At 37.5% G+C, this 27,410-nt stretch overlaps 1 protein-coding gene across 3 annotated transcripts in view; it reads right to left on the bottom strand.

Moving 5' to 3' along the window:
- Positions 1 to 274: 274 nt before the first annotated feature.
- Positions 275 to 27,410, bottom strand: part of PDE3A (phosphodiesterase 3A) — a 344,786-nt gene continuing 317,650 nt past the window's right edge. For 2 of the 3 annotated variants that reach the window (XM_009180335.4, XM_021922099.2), the window contains exons 11-16: positions 26,717 to 26,830; positions 26,376 to 26,575; positions 24,424 to 24,627; positions 22,722 to 22,877; positions 20,271 to 20,529; positions 1,093 to 1,334 (exon numbers count right to left, since the gene is read on the bottom strand). In XM_009180335.4, coding sequence (XP_009178599.1) covers positions 1,093 to 1,334; positions 20,271 to 20,529; positions 22,722 to 22,877; positions 24,424 to 24,627; positions 26,376 to 26,575; positions 26,717 to 26,830 — 1,175 coding nt within the window. Of the gene's footprint in view, positions 1,335 to 20,270; positions 20,530 to 22,721; positions 22,878 to 24,423; positions 24,628 to 26,375; positions 26,576 to 26,716; positions 26,831 to 27,410 lie in introns of all 3 variants that reach the window. The other variant, XM_003906085.5, reaches the window with a different exon arrangement.

Genomic DNA, 27,410 nt, shown 5'->3' with positions numbered 1-27,410 from the left:
TCTCTGGCATCATTTAGAATTCTAACCTGACTGAAAGACCTGACTCCAGCTCTTTCCTAGGTGTTTATGGATAAAGAATGCCATCCCCTTAAATGGTGATTTGATCTCAGTTGAGTGACATCCATAATCACAGACAGCTCCTATACATTCATTAGGCAAGTAGACTGGAAAATGCCTCGGTCTTCCAGGTTTGAGGCTGGTGATAGAGCTCCTTCAAGTGGTGCATAACAGTAATGTAATACCAAACATGTGGCCCTCTCACCCAGCCCTTCAGTGCCCTCCAACTGCAAAAGGCCCTTTATTTGAAGCTAAATGGAGGAGGGCATTTGGAATGGCTGCCTCCCAAAGACACTCCACAGTGAACTTCCTTCTGTTTGTTCACATGTACTCAGTCATTTGCTACAGCTATTCTATGAGTTACTGAAACCACAAAAATCTCTTTACATATGCACACACATGCACACAAGCACCCTTTCAAACCGTTCCCTTCTCTCTTTCACACACACACACACACACACACACACACACACACACACACAGTGTTGGCAGGATGTATCAGAATTCAAATAATGCTCTGGAACTTTCATCCCTCAGTACTAAGAGCAAAAGCTGCTTAGTTGGTAACCTACATTTCCTGCACTGTTTCCTTGCTAAGCCACACCATCTCCTTTGTGATTTGGTTTCCTTTATGATTTATTATATCACAGTGACCACTATATATCTTAATATAAATGTTACTAAATTGTGGAGCCAGCAATCCTGGCCTTCAGTGTGTATGTGTGTGCGTGCATGGGTGTGAATATGTTTTACATGTATCTATGTGGGAGCTTATATACACACACACATATATATTCCCTCCTTAAAAAATCCTTAGAAGCTGGTGTTGCAATGTGAAAGCTTCTTTGAGCAAAGAGTTTTTAACATGTACCTCACTGTAAAAATATACACACAAAATGCGAAGAATCCCAAAATGCAATAGCCATTTGCCCATCTTCTCAAATTTCTACAGTGTTGTGTCTAAATGTTGTGCTGGCTTGAAGAGAGTCTTTGACAAGTCAATCTGTTTGGAAACACAGCCCATTCTATCCATTGTCACTGGTCTGGCTTTGGGGTTGGTATCTCCTCCCCTCTTGGTTTCCCTTTCTCTTCTTCTTCTTCCTTGATAGCCTGGATCTGTTCTGAAGAGTGCGATTGAGGGGTCGGGTCCAGGGATTGATTTTCAACACCTGCCAACCGTTGCTCCTCTTCAATGACTTTCTTCCACATCTTGTGGTTCTGTAAGAGGTGCTGAGTTATTTGGCAGTAGATTTTTCTCCTTTTGAAAGTCTTCTTTTCTAAAATAAATAAAATAAAATGCACTAAATTAGACTACTTAGTTGTGTGCTGAGCACACAAATGTTATATCTTTTAAGATAATTAAGAGGAGGTAATCCATAACCTTGGTTTGTATATTATAATAATGCAGTTTTGGAGAATGGGGAAGAAAGAGGAAAATGGCAATAATCATTAAAATATCACTCACAAATAACTAGGGATGGTATTTAATATTTGGCAATGTCCAGAGCAAGATTCTGCTTTTATCTTGGTATTATTCTCCTTACATTCAGGCTCCCAAGGCTTTTTACATAGATCATTGAAATAACTTCTTGCTATGTCTGTCTCTGTCAGTCAATTTAATTCACAAACATCTACAAGACTGATATATTTAAAGATGGTTCTGATGTTCCTCATCTGCTTCATGTGGACTAAATAATTAATTTCAGGCTGGGCGCAGTGGCTCAGGCCTGTAATCCCAGCACTTTGGGAGGCTGAGGAGGGCGGATCATGAGGTCAGGAGATTAAGACCATACTGGCTAACACGGTGAAACCTCATCTCTACTAAAAATACAAAAAATTAGCTGGGTGTGGTGGCGGGCACCTGTAGTCCCAGGTACTCGGGAGGCTGAGGCAGGAGAATGGCGTGAACCCGGGAGGTGGAGCTTGCAGTGAGCTAAGATTGCGCCACTGCACTCCAGCCTGGGAAGACAGCAAGACTCCATCTCAAAAACTAAACTAAACTAAACTAAAATAAAAGAAAAATAATTTCAAAATGTAGTTAACTATACTTTACCCTGCTTTTTTAATTTTTAAAACATCTACACTTAACTCATATTTTCAAGCTGGTACTACCTATCCTTCTGAAATGTTCTTTGCAACCACTGAGAGTATATATCCATTCATTTTTCAAAGACTCCATCAGATTTCACTGAATTCTTCTAAGAAATAATCCCTTTCTTCTAAATTTCTATGTTACTCCATATATGCCTCCTAGAGTATATACTGTTTCTGTTTTTATTTTTTCCCTTTTGTTCTCCTTATTATCTCTTCTTTTGGTAACTGTGCATCCAAAATCATTTAGAGAGAACTTTTCTCCCTCCCTTCAATTATGCGGTTCTAGAAAAGGTTTTTAAATTCTACTTCCTCACTCACAACCGGTCTACAAAATTGTATCACAGTGACTGGTCAATAGTTGCGTGGGTGACCCAAGTTGGGCCTGAGTCCTTCCTTGAGATATTTCCCATTTGCACATAATGAATGTGGGTTTGAGAGGTGTAATTGGAGATCCTTTCTCCTTTGCCTATGCATCTGGAATGAAGTGAACTTATAGCTGGCTATAGTTCCAGCCTCATGAAGAAAGCAAAGCTGAAAGAACAAGCTGTTAGGCAGGTGAGGCAGAGACAAAAGCAAGAACAAATAAGCACTGATAATAGCCAACATCATGTTTACATGAACCAATAATGTTCACTTTTTGTATATCCTCATTCCATTGGAATTTTATAACTTGTAACAACAAAAAAAGTTCTACCTTAGTATACCTCCTTTAAGAAACTAATCTTGGGCCAGGCGCGGTGGCTCATGGCTGTAATCCCAGCACTTTGGGAGGTCGAGGCGGGCGGATCATGAGGTCATGAGATCGAGACCATCCTGGCTAACACAGTAAAACCCCGTCTCCACTAAAAATACAAAAAATTAGCCAAGCGTGGTGGCAGGCACCTGTAGTCCCAGCTACTCAGGAGGCTGAGGCAGGAGAATGGTGTGAACCCGGGAGGCGGAGCTTGCAGTGAGCCAAGATCGGCCACTGCACTCCAGCCTGGGCGACAGAGTGAGACTCCGTCTCAAAAAAAAAAAAAAGACACTTATCTTGGCATCTTCAAGATGGTAGGCTAGAGACATCTGGTACTTGCCTCCTCCAGAGAGAAGAACCAATGGACTGAGTAGGTAATCAGACTTATCATCTAAAATATAATTTTGAATTCAACAGAGAAATGACAGGAAATACCTAAGATAAGGAAGAAGAAAAACAATTCGTAATATGAATGAGAAATTTACTAAAGAGACAGGTATCAAGAAAAGAAAAAAGAGGAACCAAAGAGAAACTCTGGAATGAAGAATTCATTGAAAGAAATACATATACATTCAAAAGTTTTAACAATAGACTAGATCAAGTTGAAAAAAGAATCAGAATTTGAAGATGGGTCTTTTGACATAACCCAGTCAGATGAACATTAAAAACATAAAAAATAATAATAATGAACAAAGCTTGCATGACATATTTGAATTTTCAGTGTCCCAGAAGGTGAAAAGAAAATGAAAGGGACAGAAAACCTGTTTAACAAAATTATAGGTCAAAACTTCCCAACTCTAACAAACAGAGATTTAGACATCTAGATGCAGGAAGCTCAGAGAAACTCACAAAAATACAATTCAAGGTCTTCTCCATGGTGCACTGTAGTCAAACTGTCAAAAGTCAAAGACACAGAGAGTTCTAAAAACAGTAAAAGAAAAGTATCTGGTAACTTATAAGGAAACTTCCATCAGACTAACAGATTTCTCAGCAGAAATCTTTCAGGCCAGAAGATAATGGGATAATATATTCATACTGCTGAAAGAAAAAACCATAAACCCAGCCAAGTTATCCTTCATAAATGAAGGAAAAATAAAGTCTTTTTTCACAGAAGCAAAACTCAGAGAATTAATCACCACTAGACCAGCACTACAAGAAATACCTAAGGGAGGCCTACAAGTGAAAGCAAAAGGATGGTATCTATCATTATGAAAACACTTGAAAGTGTAAAACCCACTGGTGGAACAAACATGAATAAGGAAATGAAAGGAATCAAATGTTACCACTACAGAAAACTACCCAACTGCAATGATAAACAATGAGAGAGAGAGAAAGGAACAAAAGATATACATAACAATTATAAATCAATTAACAAAATGACAGGAATAAGGACTCATATATCGATAATCACCTTGAGTGTAAACAGACTAAGATTTCCACTTACAAGACACAGAATGGGTGAATTGATTAAAAAACATGACTTAATTATGTGCTAAGAAACTCATCTCTCCTGTAGACAGATACAGACTAGAAGTAAAAGAAAATACAGATATAGACTAGAAGTAAAAGAAAAAATATACTTCATGCAAACAAAAACAAAAAAGAATCAAGAGTAGCTATACTTATGTTAGATGAAACAGAAATTAAGTCAAAACAGTAAAAAGTGGACATAGTCATTATATAATGAAAAAGAGATCAATTCAGTAAGAAGATAAAATAGTTCTAAACATATATGCACTAACACCAGAGCACCCAGATACTAAATCTGATCTTAGCCAAGAGGCCGAGAAGCAATATCACACCCAGATATATGCAAAGCAAATATTAATAGATCGAGAGAGAGAGAGAGAGAGAGAGAGACACTTCAACACAAAAATAGTTGAGGACTTCAACATCCCACTCTCAGAACTAGACAGGTCATCTAGACAGAAACTTAATAAATAAACATTGGATTTAAACTGCATTTTAGACCAATGGACCTAACAGATATTTACAGAACATTTTGTTGAACAGCTACAGAATACTCATTGTTAGCACATGGAATTATTCTCCAGGATAGACCAGATGTTAGGACACAAAACAAGTCTCAACACATTTTTAAAAAATCTAAATCATATCAAGTTTCTTGTTAGACCACAATGAATAAAACTAGAAATCAGTAACAAGACAAACTTTGGAAACTATATAAATACACGAAAATTAGAAAATTTGTTCCTGAATGACCTTTCGGTTAAACAGATAATTAAGGAATAAATCAATAAATTTCTTGAAACAAATGAAAATGGAAACAACACAAAGTAGTAGTCAAAGGGAAGTTTAACACAATAAATACCAACAACAAAAAACTAAAAATATTTCAAATAAGCAACCCAATAATGCACCTCAAGGAACTTGAAAAGCAAGAACTAATTAGGCCATGAATTAGTAGAATAAAAGAAATAATAAAGATAAGAAGAGAACTGAATACAATAGAAAATTAAAGACACAATGTATCTAGGAAACAAAAAGTTGGTTTTTTGAAAAGATAAACAAAATGAGTAAGTCACTAGGTAGACTAACCAAGAAAAAAGAGAAGGCCTCCAAAACTAAAATCAGAAATGAAAAAGGAGACATTATAACGGATACCATAGAAATACAAAAGATTATCAGAGATTATTATCAACAAGTATGTATTAGCAAACTAGAAAACCTAGATGAAATAGATAAATTCCTGGAAATATATGCCAAAATTGAATCAGGAAGAAATAGAAAACCTGAACAGACCAATAATAAGTAATCACATTAAATCAACAATAAAGACTCCCAACAATAAAAAGTCTACTACTGGATGACTTTGCATAAAAATGCTTTTTCTTCATCTATCCTCTCAATAGATGCAGAAAAAACATTTGATAAAATTCAACATCACTTTACGATAAAAACTAAAAATACTAGGAAGGAACATGCCTGAACATAATAAACACCACACATAATAAAACCACAGCTAATATCTGAATGTGGAAAGTTGAAAGCCTTTCCTCTAAGAACTGGAAAAGGACAAGATGCTCACTATCACTGTTGCTATTCAAAATTATACTAGAAGCCCTACTCGGAGCAATCAGGCATCCAAATTGGAAAAGAGGACGTTAAATTGTCCCTCTTTGTAGATGATATAGTCCTATATCTAGAAAAACCTAGACTCCACCAAAAAACACTTAGATCTGATAAATACATTGAGTAAAGTTGCAGGATACAAAAATTAATATACGCCGGGCGCGGTGGCTCAAGCCTGTAATCCCAGCACTTTGGGAGGCCGAGGCGGGTGGATCACGAGGTCAGGAGATCGAGACCATCCTGGCTAACATGGTGAAACCCCGTCTCTACTAAAAATACAAAAAACTAGCCGGGCGTGGTGGCGGGCGCCTGTAGTCCCAGCTACTCGGAGGCTGAGGCAGGAGAATGGCCTGAACCTGGGAGGCGGAGCTTGCAGTGAGCCGAGATCACGCCACTGCACTCCAGCCTGGGTGACACAGCGCGAGACTCCGTCTCAAAAAAAAAAAAAAAAATTAATATACAAAAATCAGTAGTATTTCTATACACCAATGATGAACTAGCTGACAAAGAAATTAAGAAGGCAATCCCTTTTACAATAGCTAAAAAATAATTAGAAATAAATTTAACCAAGGTAGATAAAGACCTCTACATGGAAAACTACAAAAATCTGATGAAACATGTTGAAGACAACACAAACAAATACAAAGACATTCCATGATCATGGATCTGAAGTATTAACATTTTTAAAATGACTGTTCTACCCAAGCAATGTATAGATTAAATGCAATCTTTATTTAAAAAAAAAAAGACCAACACATTATTCAAAAAAACAGGAAAAACAATTATAAAACTTCTATGGAACCAAAAAAGAGCTTGAATAGCCAAAACAATCCTGAACAAAAATAACAAAGATGCAGGCATCACACTACCTGACTTCAAAATATACCACAAGGGTATAGTAAACAAAACAGCATGGTGTTGGTATAAAAACGGACACATAGACCAAGAAAACAGAGACTCCAGAAATAAATGCATGTACTTATAGCCAACTGATTTATGACAAAGGTGCCAAGAATATATATTGAAGAAAGGACATATTTTTTATTAAGTGGTGCTGGGTAAATTGGATATTCACATGCAGAAGAATGAAACTAGACTCCATTTCTCACCATATACAAAAATGAGCTCAAGACAGATTAAAGACTTAAGTAAGGCCAAAACTAAAAAATGGTTAGAAGACAACATAAGGGAGATTCTATAGGACATTGACCTAAGCAAAGATTTTATGATTAAGACCTCAAAAACCCAGGCAAATAAAACAAATATAGACAAATGGGACTAAACTAAACACTAAAACCCTCTGTACAGCAAAGGAATCAACACAGTGAAGAGAAAATCTATAGAATGGAAGAAAATATATGCAAATTTTTCTTACAACAAGAGACTAATATCCAGAATATACAAGAAAATCAAATAACAATTAAAAAACAAAAACAAAAAATTCTATTAAAAAGTAGGCAAAGACACGAATAGACATTTCTCAAAAGAAGACATAAAAATGGTCAACAGGTATATGAAAAAATGCTCAACATCACTAATCACCAGGAAAGTGCAAATCAAAACCACAATGAGATATCATCTTACCCCAGTTAGAATGGCTATTAGTAAAAACAAAAAAACAATAGATGCTGGCAAGAATGTGGCAAAAAGGGAACTCATAACACTGTAGGAATATAAGTTAGTATAGCCACTATGGAAAACAGTATGCAGATTTCTCAAAACCTCAAAAGAGAACTACCGTATGATCTAGCAACCCCACTACTGGGCATTTATCAAAAGGAAAAGAAATTAGTATATTAAAAAGATAATTGCACCCCCATATTTATTGCAGCAGTCTTCACAATAGCAAAGGTATGGAATCAACCTAAGTGTCCATCAGCTGATGAATGGATAAAGAAAATGTGGTATACATACACAATGGAATAATATTCAGACATAAAAAGAATAAAATCATGTCATTTGCAGCATCATTAATGGAACAGGAGATCATTACATTAAATGAAATAAACCTAGAAAAGAAAGACAAATATCGCATGTTCTCACTCTTATGTGGGAGCTAGAAAAGTTGATCTCATGGAAGTGAGAGTAGAATGACAGACACCAGAGGCTGAGAAGGGTATATGGTTGGGGGTTAGGAGGAATGAAGAGGTACTGATTAATTAGTACAGACATACTAGTTAGAATAAATAAGTTCTTATCTTCGATAGCAGAGTAAGGTGACTACTGTTAATAATGTATTGCATACTTCAAAATAGTGAGAAGACGGGACTTCTCAACACATAGAAATGATAAATATGGTCGGGTGCAGTGGCTCCGGGCTCATGCCTGTAATCCCAGCACTTTGGGAGGCCGGGGCGGGTGGATCACCTGAGGTCGGGAGTTCAAGACCAGCCTGACCAACATGGAGAAACTCCATTGCTACTAAAAATACAAAAATTGGCTGGGCATGGTGGCATATGCCTGTCCTAGCTACCTGGGGGGCTGAGGCAGGAGAATCACTTCAATCCAGGAGGTGGAGCATGCGGTGAGCCGAGAATGCACCACTGCACTCCAGCCTGGGCAACAGAGTGAGGGATACTCTAAATATGCTGATTTAATCATTACACATTCCATGTATGTGACAAAATATCACATGTGCCCCACATAAATATGTACAAATATGTATTGATTAAACATACAAAAAGTTGCTTATAAGACAGGGAAATGCAAATGAAAACTATGCCTACTTAGAATAGCTAAAATGAAAATGTTTCTAAAAAATCAAGTGTAGACAAGGAATTTAACAATTAGAAATAATATATTGCTTATAGGAATATACATTTTTACATCTACTTTGGAAAATTATTCAGTTCTGTCTATTAATCTGAATAAATGAGTACCCTACTTAAAAAATAAAAACTCAAATCTTATTCTCATATATTCCAAACAGTTTCTCTTCTAGACTATAGGGTCTTTGAGGGAGCCTTGGACACACCTGTACAGATCTGACACATCAGCAAATATGCATTTAAAAAAGAAATACATTTTCTTTGACCAAATCATTCAGAGTTTTCAACATGGAAATATTAACAATAATTTTCACAGGATTATATCCTTTGACTGAGGAAAAATAATAAACCCAATTTAAACAGAAAAAAGTACAAGATATTTTAAAGAAGACTGTTTAATCAGCATTCACTATTTAGGCTTCTAATTCCTTATTTATTTATGAATCACCTGGTATGTACCAAATGTTGTCCTCAGTTCTAGTGACCCTCTGACAGACAAGATAAATATGATGCTTGCCAGCAGCAGGCTTTTACTCTCGTGGAAAGATAGTGAACAAGCAGGCACAATAATACTGAGTCTTAAGGAGTCTTTGAAAGTCAGCAGAAAGGGAAGGAAATGGCTCAGTTGGTACAATATTGTATGAAGGTGGTGGCTGGATTAGGACAGGGGTAATGAAAATGAAGAAAAGTCAATAAATATGAGATATATTTGTATGGTAGAATCAACAGGACTTGGCAACTGATTAGAGGTAGGCAATTAAGAGGGAGGAATCAGAGACAACCCTGTTTTCTGACCTGAGCAGTTGAGCATGTTGGTAAGATGCACTGAGAAAGGGAAGGTTGAATGAGGTGTAGATTTGAAGGTGTATTAGTCCATTTCACACTGCTGATAAAGACATACCTGAGACTGGGTAATTTTTAAAGAAAAAAAGAGGTTTAATGGACTAAGAGTTCTACTTGGCTGGGGAGGTCTCACAAAAACGGCAGAAGGCAAAAGGCATGTCTTACATGGTATCAGGCAAAAAGAGAATGAGAGAGCCAAGCGAAAGAGGAAACCTCTTATAAAATCATCAGATCCATGACTTATTCACTACCAGGAGAACAATATGGGGGAAACTGCCCTCATGATTCAAGTGTCTCCCGCTGGGTCCTTTCCACAACACATGAGAGTTATTGGAGCTACAATTCAAAATTAGATTTGGGTGAGGACACAGCCAAACCATATCAGAAGAAAATGAATAGAGGTATTCTGAACATGAGGTGTCTGGAAGACCTCTAAGTAGAGAGGTAAAGTAGGCAGCTGGTAGAGAGCTTAGAAGAGAGGTCTGTTCTATTCCAAGAAACCAGAATATCATGTAACTCTCAGTACCGTCATCTAAGTGACGACTTTAGACTTGAGCCAAGAGTTCAGAAGTTCAGCTAAGATCCTCCCATTAGACTGAATTTCCCTGGTGTATTAGTCCATTCTCATGCTGCTATAAAAAACTGCCCAAGACTGGGTAATTTATAAAGGAAAGAGGTTTAATTGACTCACAGTTCCACAGGGCTGGGGAGGCCTCAGGAAACTTATAATCATGGTGGAAGGGGAAGCAAACATGTCCTTATTCACATGGTGGCAGGAAGAGAGAAGTGCCAAGCAAAGGGGGAAAAGCCCCTTTTAACCTTTAGATCTCATAAGAACTCATTATCACAAGAACAGCATGACAATAACCACCCCCATGATTCAATTATCTCCGATTGGGTCCCTCCCACAACACATGGGGATTATGGAAACTACAATTCAAGATGAGATTTGGGTGGCAACATAGCCAAATCATATTATTCTGCCCCTTACCCCTCCCAAAACTAATATTCCCACATTTTAAAACACAAGCTTGCCTTTCCAAAAGTCCCCCAAAGTCTTAACTCATTCCAGCATTAACCCAAAGTCCAAGTCCAAGGTCTCATCTGAGACAAGCCCAGTCATTTCTGCCTATAAACCTGCAAAATCAAAAGCAAATTAGTTACTTCCCAGATACAATGGTGGTACAGGCATTGGGTAAATACAGTAATTCCAAATGGGAGAAATCTGCCAAAACAAAGGGGCTACAGGCCCCATATAAGTCTAAAATTCAATAGGGCAGTCATTATACCTTAAAGTTCAAAAATGATCTATTTTGACTCCATGTCTCACATCCAGGTCAAACTGATGCAAGAGGTGTGCTCCCACAGCCTTGGACAGCTTTGCCCCTGTGGCTTTGCAGGGTACAGCACCTCCCCTCCAGCTGCTTTCACAGGCTGGCATTGACGGCCTGTGGCTTTTCCAGGTGTACAGTGCAAGCTGTTGGTGGATCTACCATTCTGGGATCTGGAGGACAATGGCCCTCTTCTTACAGCTCCACCAGGCAGTGCACCAGTGGGAACTCTGTGTGGTGGCTCCAACCCCACATTTCTCTTCCATACTGCCCTAGCAGAGGTTGTCCATGAGGGCTCTGCCCCTGTAGCAAACTTCTGCTGGAACATCCAGGCATTTCCATATATCCTCTCTAATCTAGGTGGAGGTTCCTAGACCTCAATACCTGTCTTTTGAACACCACAGACCTAACATGATGTGGAAGTTGCCAATGCTTGGGGATTGCACCCTCTGAAGCCATGAACTGAGCTGTACATTGGCCCCTTTTCATCATGGCTGAAGCAGCTGGGACTCATGGCACCAAGTCCCTATGCTGCACACAGCAGAGGGTCTGGGACCCGGCCTGTAAAGTCATTTTTTCCTCCTAGGCCTCTGGGTCTATGATAGGAGGGGCTGCTGCTAAGGTCTCTGACATGCCCTGGAGACATTTTCTCCATTGTCTTGGAGATGAACATTTTGCTCCTTGTTACTTATGCAAATTTTCTACAGCCAACTTGAGTTTCTCCTAAAAAAAGGGTTTTTCTTTCCTATCACATCCTCAGGCTGCAAATTTTCTGAATTTTTATGCTCAGCTTCCCTGTTAAACCTAAGTTCCAATTCCAAACCATGTCTTTCTGAATACATAAAACTGAATGTTTTTAATAGCACCAAAGTCACCTCTTGAGTGCTTTGCTGCTTAGAGATGTCTTTGGCCAGATACCCTAAATCATCTCTCTCAAGTTCAAAGTTTCACAGATCTCTAGGACTGGGGAAAAATGCCACCAGTCTCTTTGCTAAAACAAAGGGACTACAGGCCCCATGCAAGTCTAAAATTCAATAGGGCAGTCATTAAACCTTGAAGTTCAAAACTGGCCATGAATCATAGCCAGGTCAAAATGATGCAAGAGGTGTGCTCCCACAGCCTTGGGCAGCTTTGCCCCTGTGACTTTGCAGGGTAAGCAAAGCAGGAGTGACTTTTACTCCAGTTCTCAACAAGTTCCTCATCTTCATCTGAGACCACCTCAGCCTGGACTTTATTGTCCATATCACTATCAGCATTTTGGTCAGTGCCATTCAACAAGTCTCTAGAAGTTCCAAACTTTCCCACATCTTCCTGTCTTCTGAGTCCTCTGTATTAGTCCATTTTCACGCTGCTGATAAAGACATACCCAAGATTGGGCAATTTACAAAAGAAAGAATTTTACTGGACTTACAGTTTCACATGGCTGGAGAGACCTGACAATCATGGTGGAAGGCAAGGAGGAGCATCCTATAGTCTTGGGCAGCTCTGCCCCTGTGGCTTTACAGGGTACAGCCTCCCTCCTGGCTGCTTTCATGGGCTGTCACTGAGTGTGGGCTTTTTCAGGCACACGGTGCAAGCTGTTGGTGGATCTACCATTCTGGGGTCTGGAGGATAGTGGCTGTCTTCTCACAGTTCCACTAGGCACTGCCCCCGTAGTAACTCTGTGTGGTAGCTCTGACCCTATACTTCCCTTCTGCACTGCCCTAGCAGAGGTTCTCCATGAGAGCCCCACCCCTGCAGCAAACTTCTGCCTGAACATCCAAGAATTTCCATACATCCTCTGAAATCTAGGTGGAGGTTCCCAAACCTCAATTCTTGACTTCTGTGTATTCACAGGCTCAACACCATGTGGAAGGTGCCAAGGCTTGAGGCTTCCATCCTCTAAAGCAACATCCCAAGCTGTACCTTGGCCTCTTTCAGTGACAACTGGAGCGGCTGGGATGCAGGGAACCAAGTCCCTAGGCTGCACACTGCTCGGGGACCCTGAACCCAGCCCATGAAATCACTTTTTCCTGCTAGGCCCCCAGGCCTGTGATAGGAGGGGCTGCCATGAAGACCTCTGACATATACTGGAGACATTTTCCTCATTGTCTTGGGGATCAACATTTGGCTCCTCATTACTTATGTAAATTTCTGCAGCTGGCTTGCATTTATCCTCAGAAAATGGGATTTTCTTTTCTATTGCATTGCCAGATGGCAAATTTTCTGAATTTTTATGTTCTGCTTCCCTTATAAAATGGAATGCCTTTAAGAGAAGCACCCAAGTCGCCTTTGAATGCTTTGCTGCTTAGAAATTTCTTTCACCAGATACCCTAACTCATCTCTCTCAAGTTCAAAGTTCCACAAATCTCTAGGGCAGGGGGATAATGCTGCCAGTCTCTTTGCTAAAATAGAACAAGTGTCACATTTGCTCCAGTTTCTCAACAAATTCCTCATCTCTATCTGAGACCACCTCAGCCTGGACTTTATTGTGCATATCACTATCAGCATTTTTTGTCAAAGCCATTCAACAAGTCTCCAGAAAATTCCAAACTTTCCCACATTTTCTTGTTTTCTTCTGAGCCCTCCAAACTGTTCCAACCTCTTCCTGTTACCCAGTTTCAAAGTCATTTCCATATTTGTGATTATCTTTTCAGCAGCATCCCACTTTACCAGTACCAATTTACTGTATTCGTCCATTTTCATGCATCTGACAAAGACATACCCGAGACTGGGCAATTTACAAAGGAAAGAGATTTAATGGAGAACTCACAGTTCCATGTTGCTGGGGAAGCCTCACAATCAAGGGGAAAGGCAAGGAGAAGCAAGTCCTATCTTACATGGATGACAACATCCAAAAAGAACTTGTGCAAGGGAACTCCTCTTTTTAAAACCATTAGATCTTGTGAGACTTATTCACTATTACAAGAACAGCACAGAAAAGACTTGCCACCATGATGCAATTACCTCCCACCAGGTCCCTCCACAACACATGGGAATTCAAGATTAGACTTAGGTGGAGACACAGCCAAACCATATTACCCTCCAATCTCTAGGAAGTTCCAAACTTTCCTTCATTTTTCTGTCTTCTTCTGAGCCCTCCAAACTGTTCCAACCTCTGCCTGTTACTCTGTTCCAAAGTTGCTTCCACATTTTTGGATATCTTTATAGCAGCACCCCACTTCTGGTACCAACTTACTGGATTAGTCCATTTCACACTGCTATAAAGAATGCCCGAGACTGGGTAATTCAGAAAGAAAAGAGATTTAATTGACTCAGGGCTATGGAGGCCTCAGGAAATTATAATCATGGTGGAAGGGGAAGTAAGCATCCTTCTTCACTTGGTGGCACAGAGAAGTGCCAGGGAAAGGGGGAAAAGCCCCTTATAAAACCAGCAGATCTTGTAAGAACTCACTCACTATCATGAGAACAGTAGCATGGGGGTAACTCCCCCTATGGTTCGATTACCTCCCACCAGGTCCCTCCCATGACACATGGGGATTATGGGAACTACAATTCAAGATGAGAGTTGGGTGGGGACACAGCCAAACCATATCACCTGGTATATAGGCTTTTCTCTTTTCTTTTGTGTATATATAATATCTGTGGAGACCTAGACTTTAGTAAAGCATTCGGTAAAAGTTTACTAAATGAGTAATTTTCTCTCTAGTTTTTGTTCCACATTTCCAGGTAAATGATGAAGTATTGATAAATGGTAAAATAAAACCAATATGAAAAAGTGGTCTACAGGAAATCCTGATCTAATTGAGACTGCATTAAAGAGTTAATAGTTCAAGCTGGCTATGGTGGATCATGCTGCCTGTAATCTTAGCTACTTGGGAGGCTGAAGCAGGAAGATCACTTGAGGTCAGGGGTTCAAAACCAGCCTGGGAAACATAGTGAGGCCCTGTCTCTACAGAAATAAATGAAGTGAGACTGCTGTCTCTACAAAAGTAAATAAACAATTTTTAAAAAAGTACAAGTTAGCAGTAAGATCAAAAGGGATATTTGGGTCTACTTAATGAGGTAGATATGACTTACTCTGGGAGCAAGAAAAAAAAGAAGAAAAGTATTAATAGCACAATAATGAAACAAAAAAACAAAGCCAATTTCTATAGGTGACAAACTTGGAGGTCATCTACCAACATCTTTGTGGAAGTGCTAGTCATTCTTTTAACAGTTTTATTACAATGCACTGCAGAAATTTCTTGTACTCTACAGAACAACAAAATTAATTTTTAAAACATAGTGCAGAAAAAGGACATTAAATTATCTTGAATTAGTTTTGAACCATATGGACACAGAATGACAATTATTAAATTGAATGAGTGCCGAGGGAAATGAACACAGGCAGAGTCAAAAGGAAAAAAATATATTTATGATATTCATCATTTCTGCATGAGATAAACTCAAACTAACTGGCAAATACTTTCCAGGATACTTTGGAAACAAAGATCAATTAAGCTCAGAGCTTGCCTTAAAGGAGCTTATACTCTCTCTGTAAGAGAGCGCGCCAAGAATACAAAAACTGAAATACAAGTGCTATGTTTTATGACAGATATATTCTTGTGACCAAGACAGGCTTGCCATTTCTCTCAGTTTGACTCAATTTTAGACTTCTAGACTACAGGACCCTGACGACCTCCCTCTTGTCAGAGCATTTACTTTAGAAAACCTGAAACAGCAAATTATTTCTCTCTCCCTCTGGAATATAGGTAAATCTTCTCCCAGCCTCTAACTAGCTTTACAATCTTACAAAATAAAATTTAAATTTTAAAATTTAAAAAAGATTTCAATGAAGGAAGGAAGGATGGAAGGAAAAAAGAAAGGTAGGCGAGCAGGCAGGCCCATCTCCTAGTCTCTGTGGGGAGGGAGGAGCCTAACTTTAGTAAGTACCAATTAACAGGTGACTTAATCATACTAGCCAAAGCTCCCATAACGTCTTCCAGCACTTTTTCACTAGCTTACAGCAGCATTTAACAATTCTCCCGCCTTTTGCTTCAACAGAGTTCAATCTGTCTCCCCTATTACAAGAGTCTTGAATAAAGCCTTCGTTGCCATTTTTAACAAATGTCTGGTGCAATTTATCTTTGATACATCAAACCATGTCAACACAAAAGACTCAAACTGTGGAAAATTAGGTATAATTTTTTTAAAGGACCTGGTACCTGGGCTGGATGTAAGTAATGAGAATTAAATACACTGGATGAAAAGGGGCTAGCAGTATTCCAAGCAAAGTTTGAAGAACTGGGCCACAGGCAAAAGTGTATGGGCCACAGGCTATGACTCCTTATATCAGTTCTTCCATTTGAAAGCTTCCTAACAAGGGCAGTAGATATAATTGCAATTTAAATAAATTTGAATTCTTTCTATGAAAGTCAATAAAATACATTAATACATCAGATTTTTTAAAAGCAAATTAAAAATTACTCTTCTACCTCTACTTGTCTATTTCTACTTTGTTTTTGTTATAAATCAAATTCCGTTGAGAAATTTTTAAATGTTAATATACTTTTTAACCTAATCGTTTGAATCAAGAGAGTTGCAGAGGACCCCTGTGTGATGGACAGGTTTGAATCACGGTTGCAGCAAACACTCTTCAGTTCAAGGTGATTATTTCATCTTAAAGTTATACACATTGATGGAAGTGCATTCATAGGGAAGAAGCTAACAAAAGCTCAATTTTCCTCTTATTCCCTTCCAGGGCAGTCCCCCTGAGAGTAGCCGTCCTCTTATTAATACTGTTAAATGTTAGCAATAAACCTCTCTGGAATTATACTGAATAAGAAGGTGACGTAGAAGAAAGTTTGTACCAAATAAATTTGCGTAGATTAGAGTCCGCAGGTGGTCTAAAACATGCCTGTATTGGGAGCCAAATTGTTCAGTACTGGAACCTTTTGAAAGGAGAACAAAGAGCCTTTCATTACTCAAATTCTAAATGCAGCTTAGTACTTCATTAGAAACCTCTTAGTTCGCTGTAGGAATCTTTCAGATTTAATTATAAGGTGGGATAAAAACCTTCTTTTCCTAGGATACCATATTGAATCATTTTATTTTGTGTTTCCTGGGACATCTCCAAATTTTACAAACTACAGAACATATCTGTGCATATTTATTTTTTTCTGAAACCTAAGTATTAGGCAAAGTCAAGGTAACCATTTTAGCCAATATGAATTCTGAAATTAAAATTACTAAGAGCCAAAAGCATTGAAGTCAAAAATTAAGAAACCTAGGTTCCCTTTCTGATTCTACAACCTTGCGATGTTATTTAAATTTCTGAGCCTTAGTTTAATCTTTTGTAAAGTGAGGCAGCTAAACTGATAAGCATCGATTCCCCCTTCATTTCTAAAGTTCCGTTACTCTACGTGGCCAATATTTAGTAAATACTAATGTTGCTCCATATTTACCATTTTCTTGGTTGAAAAGAAATACTTTAAAGATATTATTTCCAAAGCTACATATCAAATCATTGTGGATGGGATATTTTTAAATTGTAATATAATGTGGTCAGTTAACTTTTGGAAGGCACGAGCAAACAGAACCCCAAAAACTCTCATTCCTGCTTTAGTGAACTTGATAAAAATGGGAAGGCATAACAACCCAACCCTTCAGAACAGAAAGAAATGCAATATGTGGTTGTAGCATTTGCTGCTAAAGGCTAGGTTGACAAGTTGAGCCTGTTAAATCTTCTGGCCTGGGTCCTTCAATTCCCAATGCCTGGATCTATGTGTCCGTATTTTCTATGTGTCCGTATTTTCCATGTGTTTGAGTTCAAATAGCAGTAAGTCAGGGCCCCTGGGAACAAAGCTTTTCCAGAGACTAAGCCAACAATACCTTCATTCAGTGGAAAAACTGTCTTATTCTTAGTAAGACAGCAAACTACCTGGCTCTTCGAAATGAAAACAAATGAAAAGAGAAAACTAATACATGTTTATTGAGTGAAAAAAATGAATGAATAACCCATGAAATCCAAGTCTCGGCTTCTAGCTCTGAATCCCAAGATCAGTACAAAGTTTCTAATGGAAGTCTTCTTATTTGCATCAGATAAATAAAATATAATTACTCTGACAGTAGCATATTGAAGAAAAACAACTTTTATTTTCCTCCATTCTACAAAAAATAATTAACAGGCCAGATCTGACCTAAAGTTCAATTTGCAAAATTCTACCTCATAAGTTCATAATTGGTAATGACTTCTTTATGTTTGCTTATGTGTGCCTACAACAAGGTGCTTTATATGAGAGCAAAATGGATCAGTATAAGGTTAATCTGCTTACAAGATGGTTGGAATGAACCAAGTTGTGCATTATCCTGACTGTGATAAAAATAGGCACAAAATGATCAGAATGTCTTTCATTGGTTGTATTTTTGGTAAGAACTTTAAGAATATTAAGATTGTACTTTATCTGTAAAGGTAAACAGAAATCACATACTATGTTCTTACAAACACAGGAACAGTATTTGTGTAATGTCATTGTAAGGGTCATGGATTTTTACTAATTATGCTATTAGTCACTGTTTGTTTCATGACAGGATAAATAGGAGAGTAGCTTTAGAGGCATAAATAAAAATGATTTTATCGTCGATTAAGCTAAATAGGTTAGATTGGCCACATGATGCACTCTAGCCAATTACCAGATGTGATAGGTTGTCATTGTCACTGTTGCTACTGCCCTGGTCCAAAGTCACAGTCATCTCTCACTTGGATAATTTCAGCGGTCTCCTAACTGATCCCCCTATGTCTATCCTTGCTCCCTTCCCAATCCCAAGCATATTCTCAATAGAGCAGCTGAAGCAGTCCAGTTAAAATGTAAGTTGAGTCTACTAACGCTTCTGTTCAAAACCACTGACGATTTCCCATCTTACTCAGAGTAAAAGCCACAACTCTTACCGTGACCTATAGAGTCCTATCTTCCAAGCTTGTCCAGGCTGACTTATTTGTTGTTGCTGTTCTTCTGTGTTGTTTTGTTTTAGGCTTTCAGCACCTGAAACCATGGTTTTTAGTTTCTGTCTCTAGTGATAAGCAGAACAGAGGCATGAGGAAGGGGCTTTACTGGCCCAACCAGAAACAGAAACTAAGAACCCATGACTGTATTCTCTCCCTTGGACAGCTTGGTTCCCGACTGCCTCCGTCCTGCTGCTCCGGCTATCCCAGTTCTCCTGCTGCTCCCTGAACACCCCACCCAATGTGTACCTCCGGACGTTTGCACAGGTTGCTTTCTTCTCTCTTTGGAATCCTCTTTCCACATACAGCCCCAGGGAGCACTCCCTTACTTCTTGCAGGTCTTTTCTTTTTATTTTTACAAATCTTTCCCTTGTTTACATCTTTCCTATCACTGGTTATCTTACCTAAAATTTTAACCTATCTCTATAATATTTTATATCTCCCTCCTTTTATTTTCACTCTCATATTTCTCAGTATTTATCACTACAGTAAATAATACTGTATCTAACACACTATAGATATACTCACTTGTTTTGCTTATTGTCTACTGATCCCACTAGAATGTATTTCTATAAGGGCAAGGATTTTTTTTTTTTTTTTGGTCTTTTTTCCCCACAGCTCTATCTCTAGTACCTAGAAGGATGTCTGACACAGAGCAGGTGCTCAATAAATGTCTGTTGAATGAACAAATGAATACTACCACCTATCTCTTCACATGGAGTTCCCCTAACCAAGCCAATAAAAACCTATGATTGGTCTTCATGGTAACTGAAACTCTTTCACTTTTAAATCACTAAGATAACGTGAAGTGGCCGGGCGCGGTGGCTCACACTTGTAATCCCAGCACTTTGGGAGGTCAAGGCTGGTGGATCACAAGGTCAGGAGATTGAGACCATTGGGCTAACGTGGTGAAACCTCGTCTCTACTAAGAATACAAAAAAAAAAAAAAAAAATAGCCCGGTGTAGCGTCAGGCACCTGTAGTCACAGCTACTTGGGAGGCTGAGGCAGGAGAATGGTGTGAACCTGGGAGGTGGAGCTTGCAGTGGGCCGAGATGGCGCCACTGCACTCCAGCCTGGGCGACAGAGTGAGACTCCATCTCAAAAAAAAAAAAACCGAAGAAAAACCCCAAAAAGCAGTTACCCTGAAGAATAGGCTTCAAATCCTTTTTTTTTTTTTTTTTTTTTTTTTAACTTCATGATGGAGAAGATATCTTTGTATCATCTTTCTACCATATGTGTTATTATTATAGATTCTGTAGTCTGGAATTTCTATTATTATGATATTGGCGAAGGGAGCTACCTGTAATCAAACTCGGCAAATGATGTGTAGACCTGGAGTATTGTATTTCATGAGAAGCATAACATTCATCTAAAGTAAGAAAGCAATCCCAGGGAAAACACATTAGAACTAGGTTTTAGAACTTACTTGGAGATTCATTATTTTCACAGGTTTCCTCTTCATTTGGTGCTGCTGCTTCTTCCTCCTCTTCTTCTGGGTCATCGGTATCTCCTGACTCATCGCTGTCTTCCACCCATTTTCCTGGCATTAGTCCTGCTGAATCATAGGAGTTGCACAGAGGCCCCACAATGTGAGAGATGAAGGATTCCTGAAGGTTGGCTAACTGAGGAGCAGAACGATCCATGAAGGGGCTTATGGGTAACCCAAGGCTGGCCTCTTCATCGCCCTAGAAATAAAACGCAACCGAAGTCAACATTCACCTGGCGTCTGATATTTGTAAATATGCAAAACCCCAGGCATTAATGTACAAATTTCTTTACTTGACTCCTAAAGGATCCTACCTCAATTGCTAAGATTCCTATAGAAACACTGTTGCTAATTAGTACTTTTGTGATCTTGAGGTTTTTGATTTTTATCAAGGAGAAATACAGAAAGTCTAAATTCTAATGTATAAGTAGATGATATTTGTATCACACAAGTCAGTGTCTCACATTTATATGAAAATATAAATGCATTAAAATGCAATGGTGAGGCTGGGCGCGGTGGCTCACGCCTGTAATCCCAGCACTTTGGGAGGCCGAGGTGGGAAAATCACAAGGTCAGGTGTTCGAGACCAGCCTGACCAACATGGTGAAACCCCATCTCTATTAAAAATACAAAAAATTAGCGGGGCGTAGTGGCAGGCGCCTGTAATCCCAGCTACTCGGGAGGCTTAGGCAGGAGAATCACTTGAACCCAGGAGGTGGAGGTTGCAGTGAGCTGAGACTACACCATTGCACTACAGAGTGACAGAGTGAGACTGTCTCAAAACAAAACAAAACAAAAAGCAATAGTGAGAAGAATTCTTTAAAAATATGTAAATGTAGACTATTTTCCTTTTTTGTTGTGGCTTCCAGAAAGCTTTAAAGAATTTATTGCTCAATTCAAGGGGTTACCTTATCCCAGATTTTGTTTGAATTTTTAATGTACCTCCTGTGATTGTGTGGTTTCTGATATTCTTATTTATCTATATGTTTAATAATATTACCGTACAAATGTTTTACTTTGAAGTGCTTCAAATGTTTCTGAGGAAAACAGGGAGATTTTTAACCAGCAGTTATCTAGCAAAATTAAAAACATCCCAAAATATCAGCAACAATTACGTCTAAGAAGTGGTATTATTATACATGAATTTTCCCTTTAATTTACATTTTTCTGCATTTCCATATTTCAGGAATGATTATGAATTAATCCCATTCTTAGGAAGGGCAATACATTATTTTTTAAAAATACAAACCTTTCATTCTATATATGAATCCTACCTATACCATAAAATTTCATTCTAATCTGTTTAAATATGTCCAATGACAGTCAATTTATTATCATTAATAAGGCGTCTCAGCCTAATTTTGGACAGCTTTAGCAATATAAATTTCTTTCTGACATTGACCTGAACTCTACCTCCCAATAACTTCTATAGACTGGTATATTCATACCTTTTTTAGGGCAGTAGAGAGGGATCTAACTTTTTTTATGAATCAGATCCTGTGCTAAGTATGTTACATAATTTATCTTCTTTAATCTCCACAGCAATGTTATGATTAACCTATTTCTAAATTAGTATGTCACTCCTTTAAATATCTGAACACAGTTATATTTCCCCAAGAGTAAATATCTTCATTTTTTTCATGTGCTTTTCTGTCACTTATCCCTGTCCTTTATGCATGCTCCTTCACCTCCACATTATTTTTAAGAGTGGTTCACAGTACCAAACAGGAAGGTTCAAGTGCATTCTGATTGGTGTAGGCTAATGTCGGAAGGATCAACCCCGGCTTATGTAATTGTGGTAGCTTTTTGAGTAGTCTGTTAACTCTCACATTATCATGTCAAATGAAAAGCCTATTTCTTTTTAGCTTTTTCATATAATGCTGTTAATAATTTTTTTTACAAAAGTGAAGTTAATCTAACATGCAGATACATTTGAACTACCATATACATATACATATAAACTATTCCATATATGTTTAAACTACCTTCTATGATAATACATAATTTTTTAGGAAAGCAAGTGAAATTAATGTGATATGCATATACATTTAAACTACCATATACATATAAGCTACTCCATATACATTTAAACTACCTTCTATGATAATAAATATATCTATAAAGAGCAGTATTTCAAGGATCTTCCTAACGTCTGACTTCCACTATCTCAAATGCTTGCAAGTAACTTTATCATAGAGTTCTACGATTATATTTTAGTCCAATTTTTACATGTCACTTTTTATCTCCTGATCAAAATTGACCAGTGCAATTTCTGATAAAAATATGAATATAAAATAGAGTGATCACACTTTCATAGCTGTTAGAAGCTTTCAGCAATTCATGAGCAACCTGTAAGTATAGATTAAGCTATATTAAACAGTTGTCAGTTACCTGTTCATAAAATTCATTGACAATACCATCTGTCCACTGAAGATGGAGTTCTTTACATTTAGCTGGACCATTGATATCAGCCAACTTTATACACATTTGACAAACCAGTAGACGATCATTTTCATTGGTCCAATCTATTCCAACATCATCATTTACCTATTTGAGAGACAAAGTTAAAATATGTTTTGCTTTGATAAAAACAAAAGTTGAACAGAAAACAATAGAACATTTATTGTCTTCATATTATACAGGGATCATAATACCAAATAATTGGGAACCTGTAGCTACTTAAAAATGTTATTGGCCTGTGTAAATTAATGGTAAAAAATGTTCATGAAAAAATAAAATAATGAATTATGGATAAAATAATAATAATGGGTGACAGGGTGAGTGTAGTCAAAAATAATTTAATTATACATTTTAAAATAACTAAAAGAGTATAACTGGATTGTTTGTAACACAATGGATAAATATTTGAGGTGACAGATACCCCATTTACTCTGTTGTGATTATTACACATTATATGAATTTATTAACGTAACCCATAAATATATACACCTACTATGTACCTACAAAAATGAAAATTAAAAAAATCATTAATTATTGAATTAGCAACAAATGCTTTTTAAAACTGGCATATATAATCAATTACTTTTCTTTTCTTTTTTTTGAGACAGAGTCTTGCTCTGTCTCTCAGGCTGGAGTGTCATGGTGCAGTCTTGGCTCACTGCAACCTCCACCTCCTGGGTTCAAGCAATCTTCCTGCCTCAGCCCCCCAAGTAGGTAGGACTACAGGTGTGCGCCACCACACCTGGCCAATTTTGTACTTTCAGTAGGGATGGTGTTTCGCCATATTAGCCAGACTGGTCTCGAACTCCTGGCCTCAAGTGATCCACCCACCTTGGCCTCCCAAAGTGTTGAGATGACAGGCGTGAGCCATTGCGCTTGGCCTTATTATCAATGACTATTAAAATAATATAGTTACAGTTCATAAAAAATTGTCATAACTTAATATTTGGGCATTTACTCTTGAGGTATAAAATTGTGCTTCAAGATTTTGATCTGTACTGCTGCCAGATAATTTATATAAATATACCATAGAGATGAGAACAAATTAAATCAATCAAAAACCACAATGACAGAATGTGTTATTTCTCTGTGGTACAAAGCATAATCCATAGACGAAGCATCTCAGCTTCTTGGGCATCTAGATTCAGATAAACACCTATATGTCTGCTTCTGGTTAAACATTTTATTGTATTCCATTTTCACATTTGACATATGAGAGTTGATAGTAACATGTTTTGTTCAACAGTTTACTTCCATGATATCTTTCAATGTGTCTGTAAAATGAAGACTGGTGTAGCCAGGCACGGTGCCTCACACCTGTAATCCCAGCACTTTGGGAGGCCAAGGCAGGCAGATCACGAGGTCAGGAGTTTGAGACCAGCCTGGCCAACATGGTGGAACTCCATCTCCACTGAAAAAAAAAAAATACAAAAATTAACAGGTGTGGTGGCATGAGCCTGTAATCCCAGCTACTTGGCAGGCTGAGGCAGGAGAATTGCTTGAACTCAGGAGGCGGAGGTTGCAGTGAGCCAAGATCGTGCCACTGCACTCCAGCCTGGGCAACAGAGCAAGACTCTGTCTCAGAAAAAAAAAAAAAAAAAAAAAATGTGAAGACTGGTCCAGCTCTATTTACCTTGCCATTAAATTTGGCTACAAAGTCAAAGTGTTTCTTCAGGTCAGTGGCCAAAATTGCTTCAATGACAAGGAAACGGAAATGCTTAAATTCCACATGGTCAAGGTTAACTAAGAAGTTATACTCTGGCCGGGACATGAAAAGATTCCATGCAGCAGCTGCGTGATGATTCTCCAAAACTGAACGATCGTTATATAGCACCGCCTACGAAAATAAGAGAGTTAAGAGTTTAACTTTTTAAGAAAAAAAATCATAAAAATCATGAGCATATGCAATGCTTTTGAAATTGCTTTTTATTCATACAACAAAGAAATGTAATCATATGACTCCTGCTTATTAAGAATCACTTATTACTGTACAATAGGTATTATTTTTCTTGATTAAATTTACCTTTTTTGTAAAATAAATTCATTTCCTTGAAAACTTAGTTCAAACTCTTGTGAGGGACACTAGCCTATCTTAATAGATTTTTTTTAAAGATTTTTTCTTTAGATTTCTTTGTAGGGTACAGGAATTTAAACGTAAAAAATATATACAAATAGAAAAGAAAGAGGAGGGAGGAAGAAAAAAATTATGTTTACATATATATGTAAATATATATATACACATATATAAAATATGTAATTATACCAATGCTACAATACCTCAAGAGGTAACTAGGTTACTTTCTATATTTGGCATAAGCATTACCTCCTCTTAAACACATATAGCTATTAAAGATGAACGGAATCCCCCAAATGCTCATGATTTAAAACATTTTCACTCCACTCCACAGGAAATATCACCTTTTATCTAGTATTTGAAGACATAAAATGACATTTACTTGTTTGAAATTCTCTAATAATGCAGAGAGAAGTTTTATTAGAGAATTTTTTTAAAAGGGAAGCTGCCTACAAAATGCCTGAACACTAGTGTGCAAGATAGCCTATGGAGAAATAAAAAGACAGGACACAAAGAAAACACTAAGCACTGAATATTAATATAGAGGTATATAAAAATGTAGATGTGTAAAAAAATCTGAATGGCAAATTATCCTGGCCAGTGGATTTTTGCCTATATTTAGAAAAAACAATTTTGGTGTATGAAAGACAAGTGGAAAGAAGGTAGACAGTCAAGAAAAAAATTACCAGATAATTTTTATTGTATATAGATTCAAGAAAAACTATAGAACAGTCCATAAGATCAGCTACGGAAATGGAAAGCAGTGGAATAGAACATAAGAGGCAAAGAAGAAAACAGAAAAGTCAATATCGAATGAAACTGGCCTCTAGATCTTGTAGAAGAACAGAGGATCTCAGAATGTTTGGTAACTTGGGTTCAGCTAATTAAATACATTAGGGGCTAAATTTGATTGTATAAATGGGTATGTCTAGATACTCAGTGATGAATTTTTTACTTAGATAGAATTACACACCAAGATGAACTTTAAATTTATTCACTGTTTTTGGAATCTATGTTTAGGCAAAAAAAAAAAAAAATTCCTCCAATGAAATAAATTGATGCCAAAATCCTACCAACCTATAGCTATGTCATAAGAATCATAATTGTTATAATGAATATATTTCAAAGGAATGGTATTTATATACAAAGAAACCTTACATTCTTAAAAGTCCAAGAAATACTTGGTTCTCTAATCTTTTCAGAAAGGGGCTTTTGTATAGGTTGCCTTTTATTTGTTGAAGAGGTCCATTAACATGAATTCAAGTAGGTTTTCTTCCTAGGAAGAAAACTGAGAAATGATTCCCACGGATAATAAAGTTGTATACCTGCTATTAGAATCTTGGAAGAATCCATGGTTTCTTTTCAGAATCAGCATGGTCTCTGAGAATTTTAACATGAGACTATATATAGTTTGGCTTATATTAACTTGGGGCCTATTATAAATCACACTCAACTTCACTTTCTTGAGAAATCTTTAAATTAGTTCTCCTAACCAAAATCTAAAGATTTACCTGAGGAGCACTAGTTGCAACCAGGAAAGCATTAGTCCTTCCTGGGTGATCATAATCATGCATGGCTGCAGCCACATACAGAGCCATCAACTCTAAGGCAGGGATATTCCCAGACAGACATCCGTATTTATCATCTGTCACATTATACGTCTTTGAGAATACATATCCCATATGTCCATGTGTAAATCCACTGTCAGAATCTGAGAAGAGAAAACGAGAGTCAAAGAAATTTTTTTAAAAGTATTAAACTGACATGATTTGTCTTGACTTTCTTTTTTTTGAAAAAAACACCCTTGTTCCCACCTCTCATATAAGGCAGTGCAGATTCACTTTGTACATACCTGAATCACTGGTTGAACCATGATCACTAATCACAGTTGAAAGGCCTGGAATAGGCTGTGTAGTAAGATACCAAACAGCATGTAAAACATCAGTGGCGTGGATTCTGTTATGATCTGTAACCAGTGAATAGGAACAGTCATCAATTTACGAACTTTGGGGTCCAAGAACTAAGAGTGCCATCTACTGGACAAACAGTTTAGTTCTAACATTTTACTATTTCCATGAAAGTCGGCCAAACTTTCTAGGACAAATATTCTTTGATTACTCTTCCATAACTCTATAACATCCATAGTAACGAGAAAAAAAAACAACAACCCTACTTGTAACATTTATTATGCGTGTAGGTATCTGAGGTAGAAAAATCTGTGTCAATAGTCGACTAGAAACTACATATACAGGAAACACACTGTGTGAAACAGTGTAATGTTTACTCTGGTACTTATTTTCATGCTCCTGCATAAAACTATGCAGAGAACAAGAATAAATGTAATAGCTATGACATACTTCAACTAAATCAGACAGAATATTTCATCTCTGATAAATGGTACTCAAAAATAATCTGGGAATAGAACATAATACCATTTCTCTGTATCAATCTTAAAGCACTGCAGTAAAATATCTTTTATATGTAGATTTCATCCACAAGCAAAATTCAAAGCCACAATCAATTACATTCTCTGATCTAGACAATCT

This window comes from Papio anubis, chromosome 9 (assembly GCF_008728515.1).
Source record: "Papio anubis isolate 15944 chromosome 9, Panubis1.0, whole genome shotgun sequence".
Classification (NCBI taxonomy): Eukaryota; Metazoa; Chordata; class Mammalia; order Primates; family Cercopithecidae; genus Papio; species Papio anubis.
Note: the sequence above shows the minus strand (reverse complement) of the source record. Positions and strands in the feature narration are given on the sequence as shown.